Here is a 9,055-nt window from a genome sequence, read left to right as displayed (position 1 = left end):
GAAGCCCCTTACAGATCATAGTTGCTTGTGCTTTGAGGCAAACTCTTGTCTAAACGACCCGAATTGGTACTCTTGTCTTTGCCCATTAGAGGGGAGTATTGCTCAACTAAAGATGCATAATGTTACGTTTCTTCTGGTGTAGGACTTATTTGGATGTCTGACTTGTCCCTAAGGTACAGAGGTTCATCCCCCACTTTCAGCTGTGTGACAGCCAGGCCTCATTCCACTGTGGCCCTGTCAGAAGTTAGAACACAGGAAAACGCCTTAGAAGCATGAGTCCATCTACCTCTGTGCTCGTCTACAGTGACCAACAACAGCTCACCAGGCCTTCCCCTGTTCACCAGCACATCCGAGAGAGGAGCACACTAACCCTTTTCTCCGATATTTTATTATTATTTCGTGCTCCATTTGCACCCATTTACTTAATGCAGGGAGCTTTTACACAGGGAATCACTTGACAATGGCATCCCCGTGGCACGTGGGGAAGGGGGAATGGCATTCTGTAGAAAAAAGGCCCATCAAGCCAGAGGAAGCAAGCGTGGGGATTTGAGCCGCTCCGATGAGCTTCCGGAGACGCTGCCAGAGATGGTCTCTGCCTGCCCATCACAGCCCTGTCTGGAGGATGTAGAGGAAGCTGGCCAGGGTTGCCACGGCCACGACAGCGTAACTGGCCTTCGCACTGCTGGGCCCGCCACTGTTGCAGTAATCGAAGTTGCAGCAATCAGCCGAAACATTGGTTTTGCCCCCCTTGATTTCAACGTTGAAATTTGGGCACTCTGGAGCACACCATTTGCTGAAGGAAAGCTGGCCTGAAAAGCAGAATTCAGACAAGAGAGAGAGGTGGGGGGAGGGATAAGAAATTGCCATAAGATCTGGTAGATGGCAACACTGCTGCCACCTCATGTCCTCCAACTGCCGATTGCTTGGTGGTTTTCTAGCCTTGCAGCAGGTCCCCCCCACCCCATTCTGAAAGGTTAAAATGCCCCTCCTGGTGCATCATTACTGGCGATAAGAGCTCTAAGCCAAAATATGCTGGTGCTTTGACCTCCCCCTTTTTGCTCCACCCACTGCAATCTTTGGCCCCACCCACTATTGTAATGCAGTGGGTGGGGCCAAAGACTGCGGTGGGTGGGGCCAGTTTGGGAGAGCTTTTCAGAGACTGAACTCAGCCCTTGGACCGAAAGAGGTTCAACAGCCCTGCATTATGGCATTGTTACTGTCCTCTTTGTCAGCACTTTTCTCCCCTGAGCGTCTTTCTAGGGCCAGCCCAGGACATTTTGTTGTATGAGGCAAAGGGCAACAGAGTGCGCCCCCACCCCAGCTCCATGTAAAGAAGCTGATGGGAGTGACAACTGAATTCTACTTCCAGACCACAGTTCCCTGGCCCCCAGCACCTGCTACAGGAGGCAGCTACCTCACTCCACCTCATGACAGGGCCGGCCCTGTGCGAAACGCATACAGTTCCTTTAGCTTTTCCTCAGAGGCTCTGCTTTCGAGATCCTGTATCTGATAAAGGATAACGGTTAATGCTAGCCCTAGCAAGTCAACCCCTTCCCTTATTGCAAGGGCATCCCAAGGAAGGGATTCCCTTGCAAGCGCTAGCAAAGGAAGTCCCAGGCGGCAGCATCACAATTCTTTAAGCGGCAGATGCACCCCCTTGCACTTTCTGTACCCCTCCTTCCTCACGTTTGTGAGTGTCGTGGATGCGGTGCGACTTGTCAACATCCTTCCATAGCCACACATCAAACCTGGTTCAGGTATCTTCAGCTCCTCCAAGTTCTGCGCCTCCCACCTTCCTGTAAGCAAATCATACATCACTCGGAAACTTACCTGGAGTTCGGTGATTCAGCGTCACACAATATTGGTCCAGATCTGAACACTTAATGGATTCTGTGCATTCCCCATGGGATTTTGCATTTTGGCACCTGTAGCAGTGCAGCGATGAAACTACAGAAAAAGAGGAACAGGTGGGAGGGCATTTAGGTTGCTAGAGCAATGAATTTTCCATGGAACTTTCTTTTGGAAAGTTCAATTACAATTGAACTTTCCTGGCTAATATAATTACATGTATCAGCCAGGGCCAGTGTCACCACCTGACAACCTCTGGCAGCTGCTGGGACCCCAGCACCGTGGGTGGGGCCCACTGCTGATGGGGGTCTGGGGACCCCTTAAAAAAATTACTGGCCCTGTGCTCTGAGCCGCTGGATCTAGCAGCTACTGTAATTTCTTAAAAGTCCCACAATTTAGCATCACTCTGGGGCATTGTGGGAAATTAAAATGGCAGCTCCCAGTCACTCATTTCTGCTTGGAAGGCTGCTGTGCTACATAAGTATCGGCACTCAAGGCTGAACAATAGAAACAGAGGGACAGAGAGGGGGACGGAATACACACACACACACACACACACCCTTTCCTTATAAGGCTGCTGACAAACAAGAACCATAAATGTACAATAAAATCAAAAACCACATTAACCAAACAGGGCAGCAAACCAAAAGATAAAAATGAGTAACAGAGCAGCAATAAAAGGATTGACCCTGGCACCTCTGAAGCTGCCTTCTATTGTGTCAGATCTTCGTGGCTCCGTAATGTTTGCTACCCAGACCAAGAGCTGCACCCCAGCATCTCAGGCAAAGATCTTTCCCACCAGCACCCTGAAATCCTTGAACTGGGGATACTGGAAACTGAACCTGGGACTGTATGCAGCCTGCCTTTGCACTGTGACCAACACCAAAAGACGATGATGTAAATAGCAAGATGCAATTTTAAAAACCAAAACCCTGTAGGGCAAATAAGCCTGATATCCTAGGCCAGTCATGGTCAAACTGTGTTCCAGTGTACCCCGAACCCTTTCGGGGTCAGGGTTCCTCATGGAACAGATCTGGTGGACAAGCTTCCTTGAGAGACAGTTTGCCCGACACTACTGATTCTGCAATGGTAGAGAGTGCTGAAGGGGGTCTAGGTCGCACTCTCAGTATGGGAGAGGTGGAGGGAACGGTGATGCCAAACAGGCTTGGCCAGTAGCCCACATAATCTGTGCACGCAGGCCCAGAAGCCTCTGCAGTGCACAGGGGTGCTGTGCCATGCATGCAAGAGTCTCTTGCAACATGGGCACCATTCCCTGAAGGTACAACCTTTGGAAGCCATGGTCCTAAGCTAGTCGATTCTGCACTGGGCATCCATTCAGTGGTGTTCTCACCACCAAGGGAAAGGCGGGCTACATAAAAACACAATATGAGAATGTGGCATGCGCAGGAGCATAAAGTGAGACCTTCTGGATCTGACCAAAATTATATCTAGTCATGCATCCTGTTTCCCACAGATGCCTCCCGGGAGCCTACAAAGCAGGGCATGAAGGCAGCGGCCTCCCCCCACCCCAGCCCCAGGGGTTGCTCTTTGCTGCCAGACAGAGCCAGCCCTAGCATTAGCTCAGGTAGCTGATTTGGGGCATCATGGAAGGGCAGAAGATAGTTAATTATTTAATGTGTTACTGTTGTTGTATTTTTTAGTGCTGTGCTGAAAATTTCAATTCTTCCATTTACGGCATATCATGGGGTGGGGGGACAAAAACTCTGGCCAAAATTCCTGGGAGAGGTGAGTATTTCAGAGAATTTTCTCCTTGGGGAGTGGGACAGGGTGTCCACATACCTTTTTAAGTGTAGGAAATTCATGAGGGGTCTTTCTATCTTTAAAAAACACCCCCTGCACTTGCAGGAGCCCAGTTCTTTCTGAACTCCCAGGGGAACATGTGACCTTGCCCTCTCCAATAGGCATTCAGGAGGAACTCCCAGCTGAAGAAGAGTTCTGGCTCCTGCAAATGCAGGCAGCATTTAAAAAAAATATAGAAAGACCCCTCAAGAATCACCTTCACTTTAAAAAAGGATGTGGAAACCCTGTCCTCCTCCCCAAGGAGAAAATTCTCCGAAATTCTCCCCCTCCCTGCAAAAGAGGCAGAAAAAACAATGCCTCTTTCACAGGGTGAGAAAAGGTTCCCCCAAAAAGGGGACAGGATTTGGCACAACACCAATATTTTTTACCGGCAGGGAGAGGCGCTTGTGAGGACTTTCTGCCTCAGCTGCCAAAATAACTTGGCTGGCGTTGGGTATTATGCACCATGATGTACAGGGTGTCATTTGCTGCTCCACCTTGCCTGCCTCAAGCACCAATTTATAAGAGAGATTCTGGCCCGGTTCACACGACGTGCCAGACTCACAGTGGGTTATTTAACCAAGGGTTATGTGAGGGTTGTTTAACCCTCTCATAACCCCCAACGGCTGGGTTTGCATGACATGCTGCAGCCACATCAGGGGTTGCATATTCAAAATGGCATCCGGTGTGCTGCACAGCTCATAGGTTAAATAACCCATGGTGAGCCTGGCATGTTGTGTGAACTCGGTGACTGTCTCTGTACATGGAGAGTCCCTTTAGCCATGGTGGCGAATAGCCACTGATAGACCTATCTTCCAGGAATTTCTGTCTTTGAAGCCATGCCATCTAAACCAGTGGGAAATCACCATCTCTTGCAGTGGCGAATTCCACACATATAGTTACGTGCTGTATGAAGAAGACCTTTCACTTGTCTGGGTTGAATCCAGACTTGGTCATGCTTAGATTAGATGCCTTGAAATGAATGTGACTTAAGTAAATCATGATTAACTTAAGTTCCATTGATTTCAATGGGTGTACTTGAAGTATAACTAAGTCTGGATCCACCCCTCTATCCTGAATTTATCACCCATCAATTTTCCCCCTCCGTAAAACAACTGATTTTTGCAATCAAGAGGATGGCTGGGCAATCTCTTCTGTTCCCTGGGATTGTTGTCATGTAAGGCAGTCTGTTTTGTGCAGGGTACCACCCTTCTAATTAAACTGGGATGTTGGGCAAGACAAAGATTATTATGCAAAGTTGAGTGGTTTTGAAATGCCAGGCAAACATCTTTCCATGGCTGTGCATCTTATATTGGAGCTAACTTTTCCTAGTGCCCGAGCCCTGGGGAGAAAGAGTGTGTGCATGCATGCCAGTTGGGTGGGGTTGGACTGAGGAAAAGGCAAAAGTGTTGGCCATCAAGCAGAGGCGTTCACCATGATGGGACTAGTCCATTAAATGCAGTCATGTGGAGAGGAGAGGTGTGGACAAATTGCAACAAATACCAGCCAGATCGTCTTCTACAAACAGCACTTTGGGTTTCTACATGCTGTAAAGTACACTGTAAAGTCCACTATAAAGTTTATTGGCAAAACATTGATGTCACCCTCCACGGCACGCCTTCTGCTGTGCTCTGTGAGCTTCCAGGGCCAGCTGGGACATTTCAAGGCATGCAGGAGAAAGATCCAAATGGCCTCACCACAACCCACAGACCCAGACCAATTGACAGGGAGCCCAATCCATGTTGGACTCGATGGTCTGATAGGCCCCTTCCAACCCTACTATTCTGTGATTCTATGATTCTATGAATCCACCAGATGGGCTCTTGCACTGCTTCCGTTCATGTCAATGAGGCTCAGCCAGGAGAAAATTGTGGTGGTGATCTGTCTGTCTCCCACTGTAAAACGCTTCAGGCGGCTTTACCCAACCTGGTGCCCTCCAGATGTGTTGGACTACAACTCCCATAAGCTCCTAGCCAGCTGGATCATGGGAGTCGTAGTCCAGCACATCTGGAGGGCACCAAGCTGGGTAAGCCTGCCTTAATGATGCCCATAAGAAGCTGGCATCCAGTTTCCCACAGTGTGTCCAAGGAGATGCTTCTGGCAAAGCCACAAACGGTGCATGACGGCAAAGGCCCTCACCTAGTCTTGCTCCCGAACCAACAGGGATTCAGTAGCCTACTGCCTCTGGACCTGGAATTTGCATGCAGCCACCAGGACTAGTAGTAGCCACTGATGGACTTTTCCTGCACGGATTTGTCTGATCCCCTGTTCAAAGCCAACCGAACCAGCGGCAGTGAATTCCATAAGTTAATTATGCACTGGGTGAAGATGGACTTTCTTTGGCCTGGCCTGGCCTGGCCTGCCAAACCATTTAACTGCATTAGCCACAATACAATGGCCCAGAGCAGCTGCCTCCCTTTGTTGCAAGGGTGTGGAACCTCTGTCAACCTGAGGGACAGTTTTGGTTTTGGAGAAGCTCGGGGGGGGGGGGGAGCATTCCAGTGGTGGTTGGGTCCAAAAGCAAAAGGGATGGGCCCAAAACCGACTGGGTGAAACATGGGCAGGACATGGGATGGGGTGGGGAACACATCATCCTGAGAAACTCATCATGTTCCTCGTCCTTAAGCTGGTGAACATCATATCTGGGCATTATCTGACCCAACTGCGGATCTTATTTTTATTTCTTTGGCTGTGGCTCTGGGAACCTCAACTCAGCCACTCCTCTGGCACAACTCTAGTGCAGTCCCACCCAATCTTTTACTTAGAGGTGACTTGAGAGACAAGATGGTTCTTTATGATGCAAGCGCTGGGAGTCAGACATTCAAGGCAATAATGTAATGGCTCAGAACAGCCTTACCCAAGAGGGAGCCCTCCAGGTGTGTTGGCTGTGCTGGCTGAGAAAGATGGGAGTTGTAGTCCAACATGTCTGGAGGGGACCAGGTTGGGGGTGGCTGAAAGTCCATCTCCTTTTCTTTCTTTCTTTCTTTCTTTCTTTCTTTCTTTCTTTCTTTCTTTCTTCCTTCCTTCCTTCCTTCCTTCCTTTCCACAACAATTGCCAAATTCTGCCATGGACGCACACGTGCACACGCGTGCACACACACACGCACATGCACGCACAGAATTGCACCAATTTCACAAAGATGTACAGTGCAAGCCTATGAATGTTTACTTGGAAGTAAGTCCCACCAGTGGAGGCTGGTGTCTCCGATGTCAGTGGGACAGGCTATCCATCCAGGTTTCAGTGAGAACCAGCCAGGACTCTAAAGGAGCTATCCAAGGTGCTTACCCCTATCCCCCCAAAAGGTTCAGCACCTTGGATAGCTCCTTTGGAGTTCTAGCTGGTTCTGACTGAAACCCGGAGCGGATTCACTGCCCCACTGACATTGGAGACACCAGCCTCCATTGAGTCCCACTATATTCAGTGGGGCACACTCCCTGATGAGTTTGCATAGGGTTGCTGCCTTCAAGTGCAAGTCTCTGCCCAATTGGTTAGAAGCAAGTCCCGCCGTGTTCAAGGGAGCTTAAACCTAAGTACGTGTGCATAGGTTGCACTGTTGGTCTCTTGAGTTTGCTTTCTCTGAGACTGATCCACTGTTGTTCTTTTTCTTTGCAGTGTAATTATATCAGAGCTTCACAGCTCCTACAGGAAAGAGCCTTCCTTGCGCCAGGAGCCACAATTCCTTGATCAGTCAGTCTTTGGTGTGGCAAGCCACTGCCAGCCTTACCCCTTTCACAGGTAGGAGACTTGACTGGAGATGGAGAATAGTTTTTAAGGACTTGCTTGTCGTTTGAGAGAGAGGCTTGGCTTCTCATTGTTCTTTGTACATCTGTTTCTTTTGTCCAGCTGCCACCTCTGGCCACAAACCTGCCAAACTAAATTTGCAAAACTGCCTATCCCTGTCTGGGGCTGCTAGTTGCTACTTGCGATCGGTGGTGGTGTATCATGAGGGCTGGGCTGGAGCTGGGATGCTGGTGAAAGTAGGATGACTTGTGAAAGCAGGATGCCAACACCGTCATGCGCATTGGCGCTGCTCTACGGCGTATCTGCAACTCAAGGATGAGTTACTGTGCAGCAGAGGTGGGGAACCGGTGGCCCTCCCGATATTGTTGGAAAACAACTCCCAAATCCCTGACCAGGCTGGCTGGGGCTGATGGGAGTCAGAGTCCAAAAACATATGGAAGGCACAGGTTCCTCACTCTTGCTGTACAGAGACACTGCAACAGCATATATGGCTACTTTATTTACTGTAGCCCAGGTTGGAAGCAAACCTTCGCAACGCTAATATCATTAAGAGCATCCAGAGATGTGCACAACCCGCCCTTTTATTTGTATAGCTCTTTCTGCCCTCCTGGGCGTTCACGCCACATATTTGGGACACTCATCTGCAACAAGAGCTCTGCAGTTTTTACAGAGCAGATCCGAATCATTCTGCATTGCACCCATATTATGAGAGCTTCGGCTATGGGGCAGTATAGAAATGCAACCACTCAATCAATTATAATCTGCAGTTGTATATCAGGTACTCAATCAAAAGCACTGAGAGCTAGTTGGCTTAGGGTGCAATCCTGTACATGTTTAGACAGGAAAAATCCCTACAACTCCTCTGCTGGCTGGGGAATGTTGGGAGTTGTAGGACCTTTTTCTGTCTAGACATGCATGGGATTACACCCTTATAAGCTTTAGAATGAACGAACGAAGAAATACAGATAAATCTTTTATTAGAGAGTTTCCAATACATTTCAGGTACTCTCAGTTTTGGTGCATTGCAGAAGAACTGAGAATATAAAACAATTCCCAGACCTGTCTTCAGCAGCATGGAGTCACTATTTCTGCTGCTCCATCTCAAGCACAGAAGTTCTGCTAGGTCCCTGTGATCATCCCCGAGCACTTCCCAGATCCCTTGTCAATGTCTCCCCACCCTTGGTTTAACACCAGGGGATCTCTTGGTGCCCCACTCACCTCTCCCCATGCACAGGGCTGCCATCAAAAGCACAACAGTGAATGCCTTCATCTTGCCTTCCAAAGCTGTAAAGTGCAGGCACCTATTCCATCATTATATATGTCGTAGCTACTCAGTAATAACAGACGTGTTGTACATTAAGGGAGATGTCATCAGGGAGAGACATGTGATTGCCCAAAGAATGCATCATGCATTTGGATACTCCTGTGCACAGGAGTGTTTTCAATGCCAATCCATGGAGAGCATGATGGAACTTGCATGAAATTCCCCTACTATTTTTTCCCCACTGGCAGCCACATATGCCCCACACACACCAGGGCTAATCATGGGTTAATTAACCCATGATAAGCCACTGTGTTGTGCAAACTGGCCCACTGAGTCATCCTGCCCGTAAGTGCTGAGGTCTTACCAGCTTAATTAGCTCCTTGTGGGGAATTCCAGTCCAG

General features: G+C 48.9%; 1 protein-coding gene across 1 annotated transcript; it reads right to left on the bottom strand.

Annotated features, from left to right (window-relative positions):
• Positions 1-369: 369 nt before the first annotated feature.
• On the bottom strand, positions 370-8,729 carry LOC146346510 (lymphocyte antigen 6E-like). The gene is made up of 3 exons (XM_084848602.1): positions 8,609-8,729; positions 1,831-1,947; positions 370-809 (listed from the first exon to the last, which is right to left on the bottom strand). The coding sequence occupies exons 1-3, from the start codon at positions 8,658-8,660 to the stop codon at positions 604-606; spliced, it is 375 nt and encodes a 124-aa protein (XP_084704728.1). The 5' UTR covers positions 8,661-8,729; the 3' UTR covers positions 370-603.
• Positions 8,730-9,055: the final 326 nt, after the last annotated feature.

This window comes from Heloderma suspectum, chromosome 4, assembly GCF_057233095.1.
Source record: "Heloderma suspectum isolate Gila_16-S chromosome 4, 16-S_ref, whole genome shotgun sequence".
In the NCBI taxonomy this organism is placed as follows: Eukaryota; Metazoa; Chordata; class Lepidosauria; order Squamata; family Helodermatidae; genus Heloderma; species Heloderma suspectum.
The sequence above is the reverse complement of the archived record's forward strand: the minus strand, read 5'-3'. Positions and strand labels throughout refer to the sequence as shown.

What these genes read in the sequence shown, in the direction of transcription:
- LOC146346510 (XM_084848602.1), bottom strand. Translation starts at nt 8,660, where the DNA reads ATGAAGGCATTCACTGTTGTGCTTTTGATGGCAGCCCTGTGCATGGGG. An exon ending in AGCCCTGTGCATGGGGAGAG is followed by an intron (nt 1,948 to 8,608) that starts GTGAGTGGGGCA and finishes CTTTTTCTGTAG; the next exon opens with TTTCATCGCTGCACTGCTAC. An exon ending in GCTGAATCACCGAACTCCAG is followed by an intron (nt 810 to 1,830) that starts GTAAGTTTCCGA and finishes TCTGCTTTTCAG; the next exon opens with GCCAGCTTTCCTTCAGCAAA.